General features: G+C 38.5%; 1 protein-coding gene across 1 annotated transcript; it reads left to right on the plus strand.

Annotated features, from left to right (window-relative positions):
* Window positions 1-729: 729 nt before the first annotated feature.
* Window positions 730-23,638, plus strand: LOC149820213 (E3 ubiquitin-protein ligase SINAT5-like). The gene is made up of 3 exons (XM_089983865.1): window positions 730-1,089; window positions 22,343-22,729; window positions 23,056-23,638. The coding sequence occupies exons 1-3, from the start codon at window positions 922-924 to the stop codon at window positions 23,416-23,418; spliced, it is 918 nt and encodes a 305-aa protein (XP_089839991.1). The 5' UTR covers window positions 730-921; the 3' UTR covers window positions 23,419-23,638.
* The last annotated feature ends 186 nt before the right edge of the window (window positions 23,639-23,824 follow it).

The following is a 23,824-nucleotide window of genomic DNA, read 5'->3' on the forward strand; positions in this document are numbered from 1 at the left end:
CATTCAGCATGTGAAAGTACCATCAACTCGTGGAAAAGTACCACTCATGATTATCGACGATGATGGTGCCAACTTAGGCGAGAGAGAGTGTTCTGAACTGCCAAGCTTCTTACTTTTGTTGCTTGATGTAGTTACCGTTTTTGCTTTTTTTAAGTGCATGCAATGACCCTTAGCCAAAGAACCACTGGGTACAAGATGATTTTGGGGTCCCCCGGTACTTGTTAACTAGCTGATATAAGTTTATGCTTTCTTGACTTCTTCTATGCTCTCTTGCTTGCCTCTTCGCTTTTTTTTATGTGATTGTGTTCACGCATGCTTGTGCTATTAGGCCTGCTTGACTAGTGACGTTTAGCTCAATTTTTACTGTGTGCTTAGAACGTTTAGGTGTTGAGGTACACCGGGGCATGTCATTGAGACTTTGCTTTTAGCCCGTGACACTTTGATGCAAGAATATAATTTGATGAAGGCTGAAAATTGATACATTATAGGTTGTTGATTTTTCAGCTCCTGTAAAATTTTTTATATACATGTTTGAATAACATGATCCAAGCACCCATTTCTAATTTAAAATATGTAGCAAATTCTTTTTCTGTGCAAAAACGCCCCATTCCACCGTTCTGTCAATGATGATGTAATTTGATATTACTCACTTGCCTTTTCTCCTTTGGGAGGGAATAAACCCAAAACAAAGGTCCCATGTTCTTTTGCTTCGTTGGAAGCTCGTCATTTTCTCTGCTTTTTCATTCTCTCTCTCTCTCTCATCCAGCGTCCCATTTACCCCGAAAAGAGTGAAAAGAGAGAGGAAAGAGGAAACGAAAAGAGAGAAGAAAGAGGAAAGGAAAGAGAGGAAGCGGAAGAAAAAGGGGGGAGGATTGTTTCCTGGGGTGCGTAGAAACACCCCTAAGATCTCTTTATTTATGAATGGAATTGGATAACATAGAGTGCATCTCATCATCCGATGGGATTGATGAGGAAGAGCGCTCCTTCTCGAAGCCGCATGTGCCCTCCACAATCTCGCCCGCCACCAGCGTCCATGAGCTCCTTGAGTGCCCCGTCTGCACCAATTCCATGTACCCGCCCATTCATCAGGTGCCCAATCACTCCTTTTGCTCGTTTTTTGCCAATTTATTAGCCTTTGTCATCTGTTTGATGGGATGTGGCATTTCTGTTCTGCCAATTTTGCCAATCATTTTGCTTTTGGGCGTTGGTGAATGTGTGGTTCTTTCGTATTGATTTGATGAAATGTTGCTCAAATCCTCCTCTTTGTCATAATTTGTTTTGTGGGTGTTGGTCATTGTGAGTGTTCATTTGATTGGACGATGGGTGCAGTTCTCTCTCTCTGGATTTAGATCGTTTTTGAGTTATTATTTGTCTGATTTTGTTGAGCAGTGATTTGCTCCACATTCTTCTCAAAATTTCTGATTTGGGACTTATTCACTGTCATTTTTACTTGATTCGATTGGTTACTGATCGGCACCTTTCTACATACTTCTTATTTTTCTTTTAGTGTTGCGAAATTAAAAGTGGTTTTAGCCATTTTCTTTTGGTTGAAACTTTCTTTTCTTTTTTCTTTCTGGTTGATTAGAGCCTTTCTCCAAATTTTGGTGGATGCTATTGGTTTTCAATTTTTTGTGGGATAATTTGGTTTTATTTTACATCTTATTTTTTTTTGTTTTTCTTGCAAATTTTTTTTCGGGCTGTTTTTTTTATGTTCCTTGACATTACTTTCATCCCTCTTCTCTCATTGTTTTTCCTCCAAAAATTTGTGGATCTTTGGTCATTCATATTTTTCCTGTTGGTTTACTGAAGATGCATTTCCCCACGCTTCCTGTTTTTTCTTATAGGCATTTCATCCGATCATACCCTTTGTCAAACTACGAATCTTACTGGGTAGTTTTTGACGCTTCCTTTTGGGTGTTATGATTGTGTTTTCTTTTTCTTTTTTCCTTTAAATGAATGTTGACATGCTGCTTTAGTTTGTTCTAACCTTTCTTGGGCATGGAGATGTAAATTCTTCAGCTTAGGTTTGGCGGAATTATAGTTTCATTCCAAGTTTCTGAAAGTTTCATTTTTAAAAAAATTGGAACTGGTGGATATCTGACAATTTGATATATCTAGGGTCATGTTTCCATTATAGTCACATTGTACGGGTGTGGCGAGGAAAATCCCATAAATGTATTACTATTAGATTCTTTTCTTAACAAAACCTAGGAAATCTCATGCAAATCTTGATGCTTCAAAGATTGAAAACATATAAACACTTCCACAAAAGTTTGAAAAGAACAGGTTTTAAACTTTTTTAGTAATTATTTTTTGTTTCAAAGTGTAAAAAAAAGTTTTAAAATAAAAGAAGACAAAGAAAGAGGGAAAGTCATTCTTAAAATATCCAAAATCAATAAGAAGGTCAAAAACCAAAACATTGATACCATGATATGCTTAAAGTTCTGACATTTTTAGAAATTATCATGATATTTTACCTGTTCAAACTTTCCAACATATTGTGATAATATCATGATATTTTCTATTGGTGATGTCTCTCCAATGGTTTCCAGCTATGAAACATACTAATTGGAAGAGATGTCATTGTTCCCTTGTGACTTACATTGTAAAGTTGCGTGTAGAGTTTGTTTTGCTTTCGTTGAGTCTGATGCAAGTTGCTTGGTTTAGGTTAATCAATACCCCGAAGGGGCAGTCTGTATACTTGAACGGTAAGAGGGTTATAGGCTAAATTGTGAATGAATTAAATGCGTTGAGCTTTCTTTTGTTCACCCTCGTTGTGATTGCTTCTTGTGATTGCAATTCTTCTTCCTTCATTCTCTCTTTCTCTCTTGTACTCTAATTACAAGCTCCGCGATTGACAAGCGAGCGATAAATAGACTTGCGGCGGTAAGGAAGGATCGTCGCGCCGCGCTGGCCTATTGAAAGAAATAGGACAGTGACAAGTGTTACCAAAGCTCATTCTCGTACTGGGGAAGAGACTTCGGAGTCGGTGTCGACAGACTACGATTTGTGAGCAAGACATCGTGGCGCCCTATCAAAACTTGCGTAACACCAAAGGCAAGACAATTGCCGAAGCTAAGGAGATGGGTTCACTTCAGGGCCAAGAGTAGATGGTTGCAACTGTAACAAGTTGGTGGAAGATGTGACTTCGCACGAAGAAGCGATTTCACACGCATTTAAATCATTCGGTGAACTAAATGATGTGGTTGCGAGCCTGCAAGAGCAGGTGATCTTACTGATGGAACAGGTCACTTCGTTGATGACAACAGTGACCGACTTGCAGACTGAAGTAGGGGAGCTTCAGTTGAAGAATCACACATTGTAGTGAACAGTGACCCTAAATGGGCGAAATGGTGATAGGCCATCAATGATTGATGTGCCAAGACCAACGTGATGCTTGAAGATCTCAAGATTAAGGCAGCATCAACTTTACTGGATGGAGATGTCATCGCTTGGTGGAGGCAGAAGCGCAGTGACATGGAGAGGGGTCAATGTGTGATAGATACCTTTGACGACTTCAAAATGGAACTGCGTAACTACTTTATGCTGAGGAATGCGCAAAGATAGGCTTATAGGATGGTGTCAGATCTTAAACATACTGGTTCGTTACAAGACTATGTCAGAACATTCTAGAAGCTTATGCTTGAGGTGCCTAACATGTCAGATGAGAACAAGCTCAACTGGTTCATTGTGGGACTTCAGCCATAGGCACGGTTCAAAATGGAAAATTGCAACCCCAGTATTTTGGAAGATGCATACGTGATGGCCGAGCGCTTAGTTGACACTCAGCGCAAGCCCTTCACCCTATCAACCAAGGTCAGGAAGAAGCCTGACCACGGAGGCAAGAATGATGAGCGACGCGACAACAAAGGTGAGGGGTCGACATCCCACCAATTTGATAAGAAACAAAACTTCAAGAAGTATAACAACAATAACAAGGGAGCAACTGTTACTTATTGGTTCCGTGGTGATAGACATATCGCTAGGCAGTGTCTGAAGCGTCTTGTAAAGGACGATGGATAAGCTAATGCAGCGCATGCAAGATGCAGTGATACTGAGACCATGCAACTAAGGACGGGGGCCATGTGATCGATTAACGTAGCTAGAAGTTGTGCAGCTGAAAACATGCAGGTCAGAAAAGAACTCATATACCTAGAAATCATTACGAATGAAAAGTCTACTTCAGCAATTGTAGACTCCGGGGCTACACACAATTTTGTCTCGCGGGAAGAGGCGGAGCAGTTGGGCTTGAAGCCTGGGCTAAAGCAGAGGACCATCAAAATAGTGAACTCTGAGGCCAAGCCCATCCTTGGTGAAGTAAGGGATGTGGCTATCCAAATTGAGAGTTGGGCCGACAAGGTTAACTTCTCTTTTGTGCCTCTGGACGATTTTAAGATGATTTTGGGTGTGGAGTTTCTGCGCAGCAAGAATATGATATTGCTGCCAAAGTTTAACTCGTTGACGATTATAGGGCCAAACCAGTCACACACAGTTCAGTGCCTTACTTAAAAAGGCAAGACTTCAGTGTTGTCAGCAATGCAATTGAAGAAGGGTGTCAAGCGTGGGGAGTAGACATTCTTAGTTGTCGTGCACGCAGAAGAAGGGAAGGTGCAAGCAGCAGTGCTGCCGACCCTAGCTCCATTGTTGGCGGAGTTTCGAGGGGCGATGCCTCCGTAATTGCCGAAGTGTCTACCAACAAGACGCGAGGTCGACCATAAGATTGAGTTGACCCTGGGAGCGAAGCTTCCCGCAGTGGTTCCATACCGCATGGGGCCAGCTAAGTTGAAAGAGCTGCACAGGCAGTGTTAAAGAAGACGTGATATGGTTTTGGATTTACGTCTGGTCCATATCCATATCACATGTTTTAATAATTCTAATTTGCACATGTGCACATTTTGTATTTATAATCAGGGACATTATCGTCCATTGTATTTGTAAGTCACTGTATATTAACAACTTTTCTAGGTCACGAGATGACCTTTCTACGCAGCCCCTTGTCTCCCTCCATCTACCTTTCTGCTGATAATAAAGACGTGGCTGGAACTCTGAATTCTCACATGGTATCAGAGCAAGGTTGAATCGATCTATGCCGCCCATTGAAGGTTGGTTTCATATTTTCGCTTCTTTTCTTCTATTCCTTATTCTTCCTCTCTTATCTTCTTTTCTGTTTCACGACAGATCTGTTTTCTCTTCAGATCTGGATCCCTTCTAATCTACCTCTCATTCTTCTCGTTTTTTTTCTAAACAGATCTGACGTGCTGTTTTCTGTCTAAAGAACAAATCACGTCAGATCTGGTGTTGTTTTTCTGTTATCACCCTTATTCTTTCTAACTAATCCTAAAATCAAATCACGTTAAATCTATTTTGTTTTTCCTTCTCAAATCATTTTTTGTCCTTCATAATCATCTTTTATCTTGATTCCTTACTTCTTCCTTTATATTTCTCATATAAACAATCTTGATTCTACATATTATTACTGTTGGGTGGAATTTTCTCTGTTTGACGTCAATTATTTTTGTTTTGGAATCACGTCATCGATTATCCTGGTATATTGGATCTTCATAAAGACCTTGATGCAGTTCTGGTACATAACCAGTAACCAGAATTCATTTTCTGCAAAAAAAAAAGGTGCGCAGCACAGGGTCCGAAATTAAAGACATCTAAAAGTTCCTCTTCTTTCTTTCAATCCATAATTGAAAGATATGGATTCATCCTCTACTCATTCTGGTCTTTCCTCTAGCTTTCTGAGTCAACTTGTCTCTGAAAAACTCAACCATTCAAATTTCTTGACCTGAAAAAGATAAATAATTCCCTTCATACGAAGCCAAGATCTTTCTGGGCACCTAGATGGATCAACTCCAGTCCTGCTTCAATTTATCACACAGGAAATACAGGATGATAAAAGGGTTGTCTCATCTCGGATTATTCAAAATCCTGACTTCACGGTTTAGATGAAAAGAGACCAAGCACTAGTCGCGTACATCACTTCTACTTTATCCCAAGAAATACTGATTGCAATTCCAGACGATTGTTCAGCCGCTGAACTATGGAATATGTTGGCTCAAACCTATTCTCAAATGTCGGAAGCAAAAGTTTTGTATCTCAAGCGAGAATTTCAATCATTAAAGAAGGGCACTATGTCTGTTATGAAATATCTGAACAAGGTAAAAAGCATCACAGATCAGTTGGCTCTTGTTGGATGTGCGATCTCAGAGAGAGATAAGGTGCAACAAGTTTTAAGCGGATTGGGAGCAGACTATCATGTTCTTGTCACGTCTCTCACATGCTTGCATGTTTTACCCATTTTTGAAGACTTACGCTCTAAACTTCTACATTATGAGATCAGTTTGCAGAACCTTTTTTATGGTGATGGTGGGCAACTTGACTCACAAAATGTTTTGGCTACTGGGCTGGTTTATGGACAAGGTCGTGGTGGAGGAAATAATCATCGCGAAGGTAGAGCTCGAGGACGATATGGTGGACAAAGGGGACGTGGGTTGCTTTCTACCCCAAACATGCCTCCTAATGCTCATGTAGGAAATCCAAGAAATATTTCCACATGCTTCCTTTGTAATAAAAGGGGGCACATTAAAGCTGATTGTTGGTTCAACCCTCAGAACAAAGGCAAGAATTCTATTATTCAGTCAAACAGGCAGACTGATGGGAGTAAATCTAGTGGAGATATGCAACAACTTTTATTGGCAGCCCTTTCAAAAATGACAATAGCACAAGATGACCAGGGAGTATGGTATATAGACTCAAGGGCAGCCACCCATGTCATGGGAGATGCAGGTAAACTCTCGAACTTATCTCCTTATTTCGATAACGACAGTATTGTCACTGGAGATGAAACTCATCATTCCATTTCTCACACTGGGAATGCCATAATACCTTTCTTAAATTCATCCATAAAACTGTTCAATGTTCTACATGCTCCTAATATAAAAAAGAACATTATTTGTCTCCAAACTTGTTGATGATACACATTCTTCTGTCGAATTTACTCCCTCTTTTGTGTATGTCAAGGACCTTCAAACGAGGGAGACATTCGTTAAAGGGGAGCGACGAGAAAATATGTATATCTTCAAGAAAGATTCTTTTGTTCGTGTTTCTGCTCCTGTCATCTTGAAGCCTTCGTTGGAGTCCGATGAATTCTCTTCTAAATGTCTTCTTAGTCTGTCTAAATGTAATAAGTCAAATATTTGGCATAGTCGACTTGGTCACTGTAGTTCCTCTTTTGTTGAAAAGCTTGTAAGAGATAATCTTATCTCCTCATCTAGTTTGAGTCCTCCTTTTGGCAATGAGCAATGTACAAGTTGTCAATTGTGCAAGAGTCATGTTCTTCCTTTCAATTCAATTAATAAAAGAGCTTCAAGACCTTTTGAGATTATCTACTTTGATGTATGGGGTCCTGCACCTACTTGTTCTCCTTCGGGTAGCTGATACTATGTTGTTTTCATTGATAGTTATTCTCATTATACCTGGATATACTTCATGAAACATAAATCTGAAGTTCCTCAATTGTTCAGAATGTTTCATGACTTTGTTAAAACTCAATTTTCGTCAAATATTATGAATTTTCAGTGTGATGGGGGAGGTGAATACACTTCAAATGACTTTATTGTTTTTCTTCGAAACAATGGTATAAGTCGCAGAGTTTCCTGCTCTCACACACCGCAACAGAATGGCGTGATTGAATGGAAACACTGCCACATTATTGAGAGTGCGATGAGAATGTTGCATGACAGTCATATTCCTATTGAGTTATGGACAGAAGCTTTTCACTCGGCGATTTATATTATAAATCATTTGTCGATGGTCATTTTAGCCAATAAATCACCTTATTATACTCTTTTTGGGAAGCACCCAAATTATGATAATTTACGAGTTTTTGGCTGTGTTTGTTATGTGCACATTGACAAATCATTAAGAAATAAGTTTTAGGATAAAGCTTCTAAGTGCAGATTTGTGGGATATGCGGATGATTATAAGGGATATCGTTGCTACGAGCCTCTAGCCAAGCGTGTTAAGATCCCCAGAAATGTGGTTTTTGATGAGCAGAATTTTGATGATGGGCATTCTTTTCAAAATACGCGTCATCGTGTTGAAGTTTATTCTCCATGGTTGAATATCGAGTTGTTTGCTAACATCAATGGAGAGTGTTCATCTGATTGCAGTGTTGCTCCCATGCCTATTCTTGTTTCGGATGAAATCTCTTGCACAACTCAAGTTGAGATTGACAATTTGCCGCCTAAGGAGATTGAGAAGCTTTCAGGACCAGTCTATACGAGAAGAGCAACAAAAACCACTCCCACCATTACTGATGTGATTGTTGATGAACCTGAAAATCATTCATTTGTCAGGAAATCTCAAGGAATTCGACACCCAATTTAGAGATGGGTTAGTTATGATAATTTCACTCTGGATTTTCAGTTATTTCTGTCACAGGTTGAAAAGCAAGATTAACCTACTACCTTCAATCATGCAGTCAAGTCACTCAAGTGGATAGAGGCAATGAATGAAGAAATAGAAGCGTTACATGAATGCCAAACATGGAAAGTTGTTCCCAGACCCAATGATAGAAATATCGTAGGGTCTAAGTGGGTTTATAAGATCAAGTATAAACCTGATGGGAGCATTGAATGACACAAAGCAAGACTTGTTGCACGTGGTTTCACTCAATAATATGGCCAGGATTATGGTGAGACCTTTAGTCTTGTGGTCAAGATGGGGACAATTCGTATCATATTATCTCTAGTCGTTCATCATAAATGAACATTGGGCCAGATGGATGTGAAGAATGCTTTCCTTCATGGGGCCCTTAAAAAAGAAGTTTATATGGAACAACCACCTGGATATGCGGAAAGAGATCCTAAGGCGTATGTTTGCAAATTGAAGAGAGTTCTTTATGGTTTAAAACAAGCATCACAGTCTTGGTTTGATAGTTTTTCTCTTAAAGTTCAAAATCTTGATTTTCGCAGATGCACTTTTGATCACTCACTCTTTATCTTCAGGGACGAGCATACCATCGCATTCTTATTGATTTATGTAGATGACATAATTATCACAGGCAACTCTTGCAGTCATATCCAGAAAGTCAAGGAATTCTTAAGTCAGAATTTTAAAATGAAGGACCTTGGAGAACTGAGATACTTCCTTGGAATAGAAGTTGACAGGAAAGACAATGTGTTGACCCTGACACAACATAAATATACTCTTGACTTGTTAAGTAGAGCGGGAATGAAAGATTGCAAGCCTTTAGCTACTCCGAGCGTTTTACAGCAGAAGTTGAGTTCCCACGATGGAGACTTATATGATGATCCCACCAGATACCGAAGTATAGTCGGAATGCTCCAGTATCTTACCTTCACTAGACCTGACATTGTCTATTCTTTAAATCAAGTGTCTCAATTTATGCATGAACCTCGAACGGGGCACATGGATGCAGTTAAATGGATATTGAGATACTTAAAGGGTACGGTGGGAGATGGACTTGTTTACAAGAGGAATCTTATAGATAATGGGGCTCATAAATTTTTTATCTATACAGATGCGGATTGGGAAGGAGATCCAGATGAGAGAAGGTCAGTTTTAGGTTATTGTATATTTCTTGGCAGCAACATTGTGTCTTGGAGTAGTAGAAAATAGAAGGTTGTTGCCAGATCTAGTACTGAGGTTGAATATCGTTCCATGGCAGCGACCATAGCAAAAGCTACGTGGGTTAGACACTTGCTAACAGAATTGGGAGAATCTATCTCAAGATCATTATTATTGTGTGACAATCAAAGTGCGATAAATATTTCTTTTAATCCCATTCATCATAGTCATACTAAACATATCAAGATAGATCAACATTTTGTCTGGCAAAAGGTTGAAGAGAAAGAAATTGAGCCATACCATGTTCGCACTGAAGATCAAGTGGCTGATATGTTTACAAAAGGGCTGACCAAATATAATTTTTGGTTCTTAAAAATTAAGTTGTCTATGATTCGAGATCATGCACAACTTGAGGGAGGCTGTTAAAGAAGACGTGATATGGTTCTGGATTTACGTCCGGTCCAGATCCATATCACATGTTTTAGTAATTCTAATTTGCACATGTGCACATTTTGTATTTTGTATTTATAATCAGGGATATTATCGTCCATTGTATTTGTAAGTCACTTTCTGTTAACACAGCTTTTCTAGGTCACGAGATGACCTTTCTGCGCATCCCCTTGTCTCCCTCCATCTACCTTTCTGTTGACTATGTCACATGGGTGCGGATGCGGCTGAATTTCAAAATTTTTGGACATGGGGACACGAATATATATATATATATATATATATATATATATATATATATATATATATATATATATATATATATATATATATATTTAAAAAAAAATATCTACACAGTCTGGTAAAGACTGTGCTCTGCACAGTCTTTCTCTCTAAAGACAGAAGTATATAAAAAATATATAAAAGATATATTTTTTTTAGTTTTTATACATTTTTGTCTTAAAAAATGGACACAAATATACTCGGTCAACGTTGACCGAGTCCAAAACAAGGATGAACTCGGCCTCGACTCGTTGACCGAGTCCGGGCCGTATTCGTGTCTGCACCCGTGTCAGGGCGTGTCGACTCGGGTGCGATGCCTCCTTAGCCGAGTCCGTGTGACATAGTCTGCTGATAATGAAGACGTGGCTGAAACTCTGAATTCTCACAGGCAGCTGGACAAGATGTTGGATGTAGGCATCGTTCGTTCATCAAAAGCACCATTTGGTGCCCCAATCCTATTTCAGATGAAACATGACGGTTCCAAGCGGTTGTGTGTGGACTATCGTGCGCTGAACAAGGTCACGGTAAATAACAAGTATCCGTTGCCATTAATAGCGGACTTGTTCGATCAGTTGGGTAGTGCCCGAGTCTTTTCAAAGCTAGACTTGAGATCATGTTACTGGTAGGTGAGGATTGCAGATGACGATGAGCCGAAGACAACTTGCGTCACTCGCTATGGTGCTTATGAATTCTTAGTAATGCTATTCGGGTTGAAGAATGCTCCAGCCACGTTCACGACCCTAATGAATCAGATTTTCTACCCCTAGACAAGTTCGTGGTAGTCTACTTGGATGACATCATGATCTATAGCAGCAACATGGAACATGTCGGGCACTTGCGAACATTGTTTCAGGTGCTAAAGGTGAATGACCTTTGTGTTAAACGAGAGAAGTGTCTCTTCGGTTAGGAAGAGATTAGCTTCCTCGGCCACATTGTGGGGCGTGGGGCGTTGTGCATGGATGGGCAAAAGATAAGAGTCATCCAGGAATGGGTTCCGCCAAGCAAAGTATCAGAGTTGCGGTCATTCCTTGAAGGTTACTCCCTCATTGTTGCGCCCCTCACTGACTTGTTAAAGAAGAATCGGGTATGGCTTTGGACAGGAGCATGCCAAGATGCCTTCAACGACTTGAAGAAAGCCTTAGTGAGGGAGTCAGTGCTGCGACTGCTTGATCACTCGAGACCCTTTGAGGTCCACACAAACGCCTCAGACTTTGCCATCGGCGGAGTTATTATGCAAAACGGTCATCCGATCACATATGAGAGTCGTAAGCTAAAGAATGCAGAGAAGCGTTACACAGTGCATGAACGTGAGATGACAGTCATCGTGCATTGCCTCAGGAGATGGCGATACTACCTTCTGGGTGTTCAGTTTGTCATCAAGACGGACAATATTCCATAAGCTATTTTCAGACATAGAAGAAGTTGATGCCTAAGCAAGCTCGGTGGCAGATGTTTTTGGCTGAGTTCGACTTTACCTTATGGTACAAGGTTGGGAAGACCAATATAATTGCGGATGCCTTGAGCCACAGGGCTGAATAGGTTGCTGCGCGTGCAGAGCCTTCAAAATAGTAGTTCATATGATGATGGAAAGACCAGAGAAATAACCCATAGCATGCGAGAAAAAAAACATCACTTAGATATTGAAAAAACCCTTGGCATTATGGAAGGTTATTTGGTGCATGTTTTGCTATATATGATATATGATGCACCAATAGTGATATAATATGTTTGTTTGCCTCTATGGCCAAGTGGGAGATGTTGGATTTAGGTATTGGATCCAAACATGACCATTGGGTCTCACAAAAGGAATCTAATGAACCATTAAGGTAGTAGACCCTTGAAGTGCAGTTAAGGAGGTAGTTATTGAAAGTGGTGGATTAAACTTGTAACGACCCCAACTCATAACCCTTAAAAAGTGCGGATTTTTTTTTTAATAAGTGCGGAAACAACCTCAGAGACCCAGGGCTTTTACAGTTCCAATCACCATTGGGTAACCAACCAACCAACCACAAGGGATCTTATACTCATCTTTCATACCAAACTAAAATCAAACCAAACTTTAAAGAATCTGCCATGTAGTCCCCTCGTGACTCTTCTCAGAAGCAGGTCACCCCACTAGGCATCTGAGGCTGCGAAAAACACAAAAAGTAGGGTGTCAGAATCCAAAGAATCCTGCGTACAGGTCCCTCTAATGAATCAAATAAGAACAAAGAACATAAATAATATTCATGCAATATTTTAGAGGGACATAAATATAATATATTCATGATTCAAGTATTCATTCATGTAATAATAAACATTTATTAAACACGAGGGAACATTTAATAACAGAGATCACAATCTAAGCATTAAAGACATTTAACATGCATTAAGAAACAACATTATGCATTCTTCAATATATCACAATTAAGGGAATAAGTAAATATGCATGATTTAATATATAACAGGAATATGCATGATTTCAATGCATATGTATCAATACATTATTATCTTTAGTCAAGTTTTTTTTTCCATATGTATGTTCTTATTAAATGACATAATTTAAGTTTCTCTTTTTAATTATTGTTGCCCGCGGATACACCAAACGGGTAAAATCTCCGATGTCAAGTTAGGTTTTCAGGGTAGCTTAACACACAAGTTGTATTTTATTACTGGGTTTCAAACTTAGCTCTCGACCGATATCAAAAAACAACACCATCCATCGAAATATTAGAAAACATCTAATGTTGGGGACACAAGAGACATCAACATCCACAAGTGCCACTTTTTTTGGTATATCAAAACAACAACTGTTTCTACACACCATCCCTAGGCAAAGTGGCGGATTCTCCCTAAAACCGTAGTCAACCGTAGTCAGGAGAAGAACCTCAATATCGGGTTCAGGGGCAACAATAATGCACATGGAGTTTTAATATCCTCACAGTTTTCCCAAAACCGCAATATCCAAGATTCTCACACTAAAGAAGGAACATCAAGGAAACATAAATTACATTGTTCTTTACTTTCTTTTATCTTGTTATTAATTCATCTCTTTTACATTTGTAAATCAACATGCAAACATAAGCTCACAAATCAACATGCGCAGCTCTTCACGGTCTACCACCCGTGATAACAATAGAACAGTGCAATTAAAACCACAATATCAAATATGATATTTGCAACGCATAAACAAGTAAAACAAGGAGTACACCGGCTCAAGGCATCCACAACCTGCTATGATCCATCTTGATCCTCTATGCTTTCATATGCAAAAATCTTAAGGAACATGCCAATGCATTCTTTCAATGCTTTCCAATGCACATTCATTTATGACAATCTAAACAGGTGCATGAAACAATATTATACATGTGCAAGAGTTTACAACATCATTTTAATTTCATGCATTCATTCCATGCACATGTCTATGTCCAATGCATGCTTTCATTTAGTCTAAGCATTCATGTAAATGCATGCTTTGTCTTACATGTTCATGTTGTGAAAATATCTCAAAAATGAGATAAAGTGTGCGATAAGCACAACACCACCAATGTGCACAAATGCACAAGAACACTTAGAACAAATGTACACAAAGGTACAATAAAGAAACTCAAATGCACAAAGGCATACAAAATATAAAGAATTTTATTGAGAAGAATGGAGAACAAAAGCTCCAACAAGTGGAGTTTACAAAGGGGGAACTCCCTTATTTATAATTATGAATATGCTGTAATTATTTTTGCTTTTTTTACTTTTCTTATTTCTTTATGCGCAAAAGGAAGAGAAATGACTAAAATACCCTTTCGGGTTTTACAAGAAAAGAGAAACATATATATTTACATATACATATATATAGATACATATACATATATATGTGATGTATATATGTATATGTATCTCTCTTTATATATATATGTAAATATTTACATAAAGAGAGATACATTTTAACACCCTCCCTCAAACTTAGGGCACAATGACCGAAAGTTTGCTAAGGAGAAAGTTAAATCTTGGAGAGCAAAGCGCCTTGGTGAAGAAATCTGCCAACTGATATTCTGACGTTACATAAGGAAGATCGATGACTTTTTGTAGATATGCCTCACGGACATAATGACAGTTCATCTCAATATGCTTTGTCCGCTCATGAAACGTGTGGTTCTTAGCAATATAGATTGCACTCTTATTATCACAACATAACTTTGTGGGTTCTTGAATTGGAATCCCCATGTCTTGCAGCAACTGATGAATCCAGACAATCTCCATAGTTGTAGACGCCATGGCTCGATATTCTGCTTCGGTGGATGATAGAGACACCTTCTGTTGTTTCTTACATCTCCATGAGATCAGGGATTCACCTAAAAAAATGCAAAAGCCTGTAGTGGAGTGACGATTATTTGGGTCACCTCCCCAATCAGAGTCAGTATATGCAATCAAATTTAACTCAGAAGATGAGGAAAGGAAAACTCCCTTGTTTAAAGTTCCCTTTATGTATCTGACAACTCGGAGAACGGTACTCATATGAACGGATGTAGGAGCATGCTGAAATTGGCTTGCAGTATGCACGGCATGAGAGATGTCCGGTCTTGTGATGCTAAGATACATTAGAGATCCCACAAGTTGCCGATAGGGGGTAGGATCCTCCAAAGGTTTCCCATCATCGATCTTCATTTTTGATCCCGCAATTTCTGGGGTCTCACAGATTTTATCATCAGTAATACCTGATCTGTCAAGAATCTCACAGGCAAGTTTAGTTTGAGACAAAAAATAGCCTCTATGAGAGTAGGCTACCTCGATACCAAGAAAGTAAGTCAGATACCCCAGGTCTGACATTTCAAACCTTTCTTTTAAAGTGGTTTTAATGTTTCTGATGCCCTTTATGTCACTACCTGTTATCAACATATCATCAACATACAACAGTAAAATCACAATTCCTGCATCAGACTTTTTGACGAACAGAGCAGTGTCAGTGTAGCATGAGGAAAAACCATTTTGAACCATCACATCATTAAATCGATCATACCAAGCCTTAGGGGCTTGTTTTAAACCATAAAGTGCTTTTTGCAAATGAAGGACTTTCCCCTTTGGTACGTTCATACCAGGGGGAGCATCCATGTAAACTTCTTCATTAAGGTCCCCATTTATAAATGCATTTTTAACATCCATTTGGTAAATATTCCATTTTTTAATAGATGCAATGGTGATCAAACACCTTACAGTAACCATTCGTACAACAGGAGCAAATGTTTCTTCGTAATCGATGTCGTATTCTTGACTATATCCTTTTGCGACAAGACAAGCTTTATATCTTTCGAGAGTGCCATCACTCTTGGTTTTGACTTTAAAAACCCATCTACATCCTATTGTTTTCTTTTCTTCTGGAAGACATTGAAAAACCCACGTTTTGGCTTTGTTGAGGGCTCTAAGTTCGTTGTCCATGGCATCCCTCCATTCTATCATTTCCTTAGCTTCTTTAAAATTTCTAGGTTCTTGATATGAGTGAATGGCACTAAGACATGCCCTATGCTTTGGAGAAAAAGACTTATAGGATATAAATCTAGAAGGATTTTTCTTAGATCTTTCAGTTCTTCGAGAGTTGTTGGAAGATTCACTAAGATCACTATATTTCTCTATTGCACTTCTAAAAGTGTTTTTATCTCTATGAGTATAGGTAATTGGTTCATTTATCATTTCTTCTTCATCATGAATGGTTTGAGGAATACGTTCACTTATATCCTCATTCTCATTTAATTCATCATCGCTAAAAAAATCTTCATTTCTAGATATTAGTTCAAACAAAAAAGAATAATCGACATTATCTTCATGGGTTTTGTGTTCTTCAAAACCACTTATGTTTTCTAAAAAGGTTACATTTCTTGAAACATATAATTTATCATTCTTAATATCAAAACACCTAAAACCTTTTTGGGTTTCTGAATATCCTAAAAACGCACAAGGAATAGCTTTGGGAGATAATTTATCATTCTTATCGGTGAGAACAAAACATTTACAACAAAAAATTCTTAACCTATTGTAATCGGGTTCTTTTTTATACAAGATTTCATATGGAGATATTTGATTCAAGTTTTTGGATGGAAGTCGGTTGATAAGATAAACCGATGCAAGAGCCGTTTCGGCCCAAAATCTTTTTGGAATTTTTTGAGAAATTAGCAAAGTTCTTGTAGTTTCAATTATGTGTCTATGTTTTCGTTCGGCCAACCCATTTTGTTGGGGAGTTTTGGGACAAGACCTTTGATGAACAATCCCATTATTTTCAATATAACTTTTGAAATCATTTGAGAGATATTCTCCCCCGGAATCGGTTCTAAGAATTTGTAATTTACTATTGAATTGATTTTGTATTAACATGTGAAAAACCTTAAAAGTAGAGAAAACCTCATGTTTATGTTTGAGGAAGTATATCCAACTATACCTTGAGAAATCATCCACATAAATAACATAATACGAAAAACCTCCCTTAGACACAATGGGTGCCAGTCCCCAAACATCCGAATGCACAATTTCGAAAGGCTTAGTTGAAAACATAGTTCTTTGTCCAAATGGTAAGCTTCTCATTTTACCAAGAATACAATCATTACAATTGAAATTGTCTTTACATAAGGTTTTAGCAAAATGTAAATACGAAAGCTTGACAATATTTGGATGCCCAAGGCGTTTATGCCAAACATTTATATCCTTATGTTGGGCAACATTACAAAAAGAGGTTTTTGGAATTTGAAGAAATTTCATGAGATAAAGATCTCCCTTCCTAGAGCCTTCCCCAATCAACTTCCCGGACCGGCGATCCTGTATCCAACATTTATTTGATGAGAATTTGATATCACACCCATGATCCGATAGTTGAGAGACGGAAAGCAAATTTAAATTTAGTTTTGGTATAAATCTAACTTTAGGAATAGAAAAACCTTGTCTTTCAAAATCACCAATTCCTTTTATTTCAAGAGAAGCCCCATCCGCGGTAGAGACAAAAGAAGGTGACAAATTTTTTGAGTATTTAGAAAGTGCAAAAACATTTGGAGTCATATGAAAGGATGCACCCGAGTCTAAGAGCCAAAGAGTCTTACCGGGAGGAAAGAATGTGGTCATGGCGGCTCCGGAAACGTATCCCTTGAGGAGTGGTTGAAGAGCTTCCATGATTTGATTGAGAGCCAAAGTAGCATGGTTGGAAGTTGATGGACCTTCCTCCTTGGTAGATTGAAAAGTAGTAGACATAGCCACCATCTTCTTCCATTTAGGACATATCGGTTTAATGTGACCCGGTTCTTTGCAAAAATGGCATATGATCTTACTATAATCTCTTCTTCCATAATGCCCACCATTTTCTCTTCCTCCTTGATTTTTGTTAAAATGAAGGGGTTTATAGGTTTTAACATTATTTCCCGGTCTTGAGACGGCATAAGCACCCTCATCCTCATCTTTAGAGGGAACGACCAACACACTTAGATTGGTTTTATTCATTCCCAATCTAGTTTCTTCTCCACTTAATTTGGTAAGCACATCTTCCAATGGAGGAGAAGAGAAAGAAGACAAGAGAGAGGATCTAGTTTGTTCAAACTCGGGCCTAAGCCCATTTAAAAAGTTAAAGAAATGATCATCTTCTAATTGTTTGGCTCTCAATTCAATAGCCTCACCACTCCATTTAGGTTCTTGGAGGGCAAGTTCATCCCAAATAGTGGATAACTCGGCGAAATACTCTCTAACGGACATTTCTCCTTGTTGAAGGGTTAAAGCCTTCTTTTGGAGATAGTATTTATGGGACAAATCTCTTGAAGTATACATTCTTTCAAGATATTCCCATACTTGATATGCCTTTTTGAACTTTAGAATGTTGGCATTAATTTTGGTCTCAACCGAAGAGAAGAACCATGAGAGTATTTTGTAATTTTTCATTTCCCATTCTTCATGCTTCTTATTGTAATCTTCAAAAGCCTTTTCTCTTTCTTCTCCCTCAAGAACCTTGATCTCTCCTCTCTCAAGGGTAGTAATTTTTTGTTCGGGTTCGGGAATAGTTCCTTGAACATATCCCCAAAGACCCTTTCCTTTTATATGGGCCTCCATATTCCCGGCCCATACATGATAATTTGTTTCATTCAATTTGAAGCCAAGAGAGAAGTGAGAATCCTTTTCGCCCATTAGAGATGATACAAAGAGAAATAAATGCGTACCACAATGCGAAATGAGTCCCTTCTTGATGTAGGAAGCTTCTAAAATATAGGATGAAGAGTCGAATCTTCACTACAACCACCACAACTTAATGGCACGCTTTACGAGGTACTCCAACGAAGAGAAAAAAAGCACAATCTTCTTTTCCTTCAAGCCTAGCTCTGATACCATGTGAAAATATCTCAAAAATGAGATAAAGTGTGCGATAAGCACAACACCACCAATGTGCACAAATGCACAAGAACACTTAGAACAAATGTACACAAAGGTACAATAAAGAAACTCAAATGCACAAAGGCATACAAAATATAAAGAATTTTATTGAGAAGAATGGAGAACAAAAGCTCCAACAAGTGGAGTTTACAAAGGGGGAACTCCCCTATTTATAAGAGGGAAAAGGAGCCTTGGAGGGGCTCCACTAGCTGTTGGAGCCCCTCCAACGGTTAGAATTCTAACCGTTGGAGAGGCCCAACAGCTAGTGTTGAGCCCTCCAAGGTTGACTTTGAGTCAACAAAGAAAAAAAAGAAAAAAGGACAAAAAAAGGGAAAAGAAATAAGAAAAGAAGAAAAGTAAAAAAAGCAAAAAGAATTACGGCATATTCATAATTATGAATATGTGCAAAAGGAAGAGAAATGACTAAAATACCCTTTCGGGTTTTACAAGAAAAAAGAAACATATATATATATATATATATATATATATATATATATATATATATATATACATATATACGTGATGTATATATGTATATGTATCTCTCTTTATATATATATGTAAATATTTACATAAAGAGAGATACATTTTAACACATGTGACATACATGCTTTCCAACACACACTCATGTATGCAAAAACCATTTTGAGATGTGCATGAAATAATAAAATTCATAGGCATATGTATGAGTGCACATGTATTCAAGTTCAATGCATGCTTCCATTCAACACACACACCCATAACCAATGCATGCCTTAATTCACATGTTTCATGTTGCATGCACGCTTTCATGAAATACCTATTTTAATTAAACATGTGAATATTCAAGTAATGATGCAAGTGCCAAACATATCAAATTAAGGTATACACATGCATAGGATGGGGTCTTGCAATAATGCTTTGATTCAACATAGTGTATCGAATACCGGAAAGTAAACCATATTATTCTTTACATGCAAAGGCTGAATATATTATGGATAGCAAATCTGGAAAAATTTTCAAGTATAACTGCAAGTTTCATGAGCTAATTCAACCCTCACTTATGCACACATTTAGCACACAGTCACATATGAAACCTGTATATATCCTTAACATGTGTTTAGAATACCTACCCTTGCAAAACTTTTAAAAATTCAAAACCCACAACACATGTTTCGTTGTATATATATATATATATATATATATATATATATATATATATATATATATATATATATATATATATATATATATATATGGCACGCAGCCAAACCCCACCCAGTCGGCTGGGTCAGTCACTCAGCCCAGCCAACCCAGTTGGCTGGGGCTGACTGCCCCATGGCTCAGTCGACTAGGGTCGGCTGGGCCCTAACATGAAATAAAAAAAATCTCATTAAACTCTCTTTTTTTTGTTCAAAACATGCCCAGCCGACTACTCGGCTGGGCTCGGCTGCCCACCAGGCTCGGCCTGTCAGCCAAATTCGGCTGGTCTGACAGCCAGCCCACACAGGAAAAAGAACCTTTTTTTTTACATGGCCAGCACCTAGTTGGCCGGGTTGGAAGCCCAGCCCAGCCGATCCAATTGGCTGGGGCTGCCAGCATGTGGCTCAACTGAGGCCTAACACAGTAAAAGTTATGTATATATACCAACAGAGATATAAATATTTCAAGCATGCTTGTGCACAAGTAAAGAAGAAAAAAAATCTCAGTATGCAGGTGCATGAACTTTTTTTTTTGCACAAGGTATGCTTGCATAATTCAAGTATACTCAGTTTCATAAGTTCCCAACCGGATTATGAAATAAATATCAATTGTTACCATAAACATACATGCAGCCACGTTTTTGTTTGATTTTTTCCAGATTCGCATGCCTTACTAATCTGTAACATGGGTCTTTCAAAAAAAAATCGACAATACTATGGTGCACACTGCACACACATGGCAAACTATATTTTTCGTAGATTAAAATTCTGTTTTAATATAAGAATACATCCACATGTATGTTATTCCACAATAACCTTCAAGAAAATGAAACGTATGGATTTCATCCATGGATCTTAGAGTAAATGATCGGATTTACTCCTCCACATGTATTTCTACTAAAATACCATATGGAAATCGAATCCATGTTCTTTTTCTCACTCAAAACAAAAGAGAAACCTGTACCTTTGCGTGAATCAAAGGAAAATAATGATGGATCAAAGGTTGGATGGCTGAAAAAGATCAAATATCCTTCTCTTCTCCCCCCCCTCCCTTTTACCTCTCTTTTCCTTACTTTCTCTCTCTCCCTTCTTTTTTTCCTTCTCTTTTCTCTCTCTTTTTGGGGGTCTTTTTATAGGCCCTATAGGGGAGGTCGCCCATCCCTTTTCCAGCCTTCTCTAAGAGAGTTCCCAAAAAGTGGAACTCTCTCTCTCTCTCTCCCTTTGTTTCCTAATTTTTTGGAAATGCTACCAAATGTTGACTTTTCAAACAAAAACTTCCAATCCTTTTAAAACTTTTTTCTAACCTCTCTTAAGCTGGAATAAGGACTCTTTTATAGAGTCCTACTCAGCCCCAAAAATAAAATTCGGAATTAATATTATTTAATTAATTTATTAATTAATTATTAATTAATTAAAATTATCTAAAGGTACCCAAAAATAACCAAATTAACCCAGAAGGCTCCCTAACCTTATTGGACCTCAAACTAAAGCTTTATATTCAATTTAAAGCTAAAAAAATCGTGGGGCTTGGATCCGGATCCAAGATCCAAACCCATACCCAAAACAAAAATGGATCAAGATCTGGATTAAATCCAGATTTAAGTAGGACTTAAATAAGACCTAAATCCATATTAGTTCGGATCGTAGGCCATGGATCCAATCCGATCCAACTCCGGATCCGTTTCGATAAACTGCTCAATTTTCAGAAAAATGTGACTTCCGAGCAAACCAAAACTCGAAATCAAGAAAAAAAGATATCGTTGCGCTTAGAATTCAGAGACACATCCAACGATATATTACACGACTACGAAATTCTGAATTTCATCCGAAAATAACCCGAATTTTGCTCGAATTTCGCTTGAATTTAAAAGTTGAAATTAAAACTCTTTCTCACGCTTCGTTTGGCTCGCCTCGACCTCATCAACGAGACCTGGGTCAAGCCTAGACTCAAAGGCATCAGTCTAAAAAATCGATCCTCAAACGATTTTTCTCCCAGACAGCCAAATTTTCGAAAAAATCTTAAAAATGGCCAAGTGTGAAAATACACGATATTACAATATCAATCCCCTAGGTATTACTATTTGAGGTAATGGAAAAAGAAAAATAGAATTAAGAATGAGATCTCAGCAAGGGGATTGAGGGGATCACCACATGAAGAAGGGGCTGGAATAGCTCAATGAAAGTGCTTGTGTAGTCACACAGATGGAGGTTTGATTCCTCCTTCTGGCACACATGCCCCACCGTCCATCACCACTCCTTAAACTAGTTTCTGGAACCCACCAGGGTTCTATCAATCTTTATTCATTTGTTCAACTTTATATTGAATGATTGCTTTATGGTTCCGTTGGTCTATTAATCCTCTCATCTCACGTGTAGATGTTTTTTCTTGTTACTGGCATTTGTATGCACATAGACGTGAAAAACTATATGCACACACCTAGTCAACTGATGTTATTTTGTTGCTGCAGTGCCGCAATGGGCATACTCTGTGCTCTACATGTAAATCGAGAGTTCACAATAGATGTCCAACTTGTAGACAGGAGCTTGGGGATATCAGATGCTTAGCATTGGAGAAGGTAGCTGAGTCTCTTGAACTTCCTTGCAATTACTGCACGCATGGCTGCTCAGAGATATTTCCTTACTACAGCAAACTCAAACATGAAGCTCAGTGCAACTTCAGGCCATACAATTGCCCATATGCAGGGTCTGAGTGTTCCGTTGTCGGAGACATTCCCTTCCTTGTTGCTCATCTGAGGGATGATCATAAAGTTGACATGCACACTGGATGCACATTCAATCACCGATATGTCAAGTCTAATCCTCGTGAAGTTGAAAATGCCACCTGGATGCTGACAGTAAGTTTGGTTAAATTATTAAAGCTTGCAATATCAGGTGCATTCACGTGCTTACTCTTGCATTTACTTGATGAAAATCTGATCCCTACTCTGTGTGTGTGTGCACGCTCGTGTGTGGGGTCAAACTCGTATATCTTATATACCTTTTCCTTTTTATGTGTATGCTTGCAAGCATGTGAAATCAGGTTCTTCTGTGTATCTTGCCAGAATATTTTTTCATTGTAATAATCTCTTGAAACACTCTGCAACGGGGTTGCGTGTGAAGGTATGTTTGTGGTCTTCAGTTATTAATTTGTACATTTCTGTTGTCACCTCTCTCCCTCTAGGTCTTCAATTGCTTTGGACACTATTTCTGCTTGCACTTTGAAGCTTTCCAACTGGGGATGGCTCCAGTGTACATGGCATTTCTTCGCTTCATGGGTGATGATAATGAAGCGAGGAGTTTCAGTTACAGTCTTGAGGTTGGCGCCAATGGGCGAAAGCTAATTTGGGAGGGCATTCCTAGGAGCATCAGGGACAGCCACCGTAAGGTTCGTGATAGCCATGATGGTCTGATCATTCAGCGAAATATGGCACTTTTCTTCTCAGGTGGGGATCGGAAAGAACTAAAGCTCCGCGTTACCGGCAGGATATGGAAAGAGCAACAGAACCAGGATACTGGTGTGTGTATACCAAACCTTTGTAGCTAAAACTTGTTGATGCTTATGCAATTGGTGTATGATCATGCATGTGACCAAGTCTCTGTTGGATTTCTGATTTCTGAACCATGTTGCAACGAATGGAGTCTGAGCTGCATATGTATTTTAATGTTTTTCACGGATTTCCAAATTGTTCGTTAATAAGTGATATTTTTGGTTTTCATGATTTAACATTATTAAGTTGAATATTCAGACATGCATGCTTCAGTTACCACACTCGTTCTTATGCTTTCCTTGCTTATGAGAGAGAGAGAGATCACCTTAGTATACTACTAGAGGGGACTCTTGAGGAGAGTTTCTTGAGCCTGTAGCAAGACCGGAGGATATTTTCTATCCATGGGCATGATCTTCTTGAATACAATCATGGGGAAGTTTCTTTGTTTTGTTTAATCTCTAA

The sequence above is a fragment of the Nuphar pumila genome, chromosome 12, assembly GCF_984573655.1.
Source record: "Nuphar pumila chromosome 12, dmNupPumi1.hap1.1, whole genome shotgun sequence".
NCBI lineage: Eukaryota > Viridiplantae > Streptophyta > Magnoliopsida > Nymphaeales > Nymphaeaceae > Nuphar > Nuphar pumila.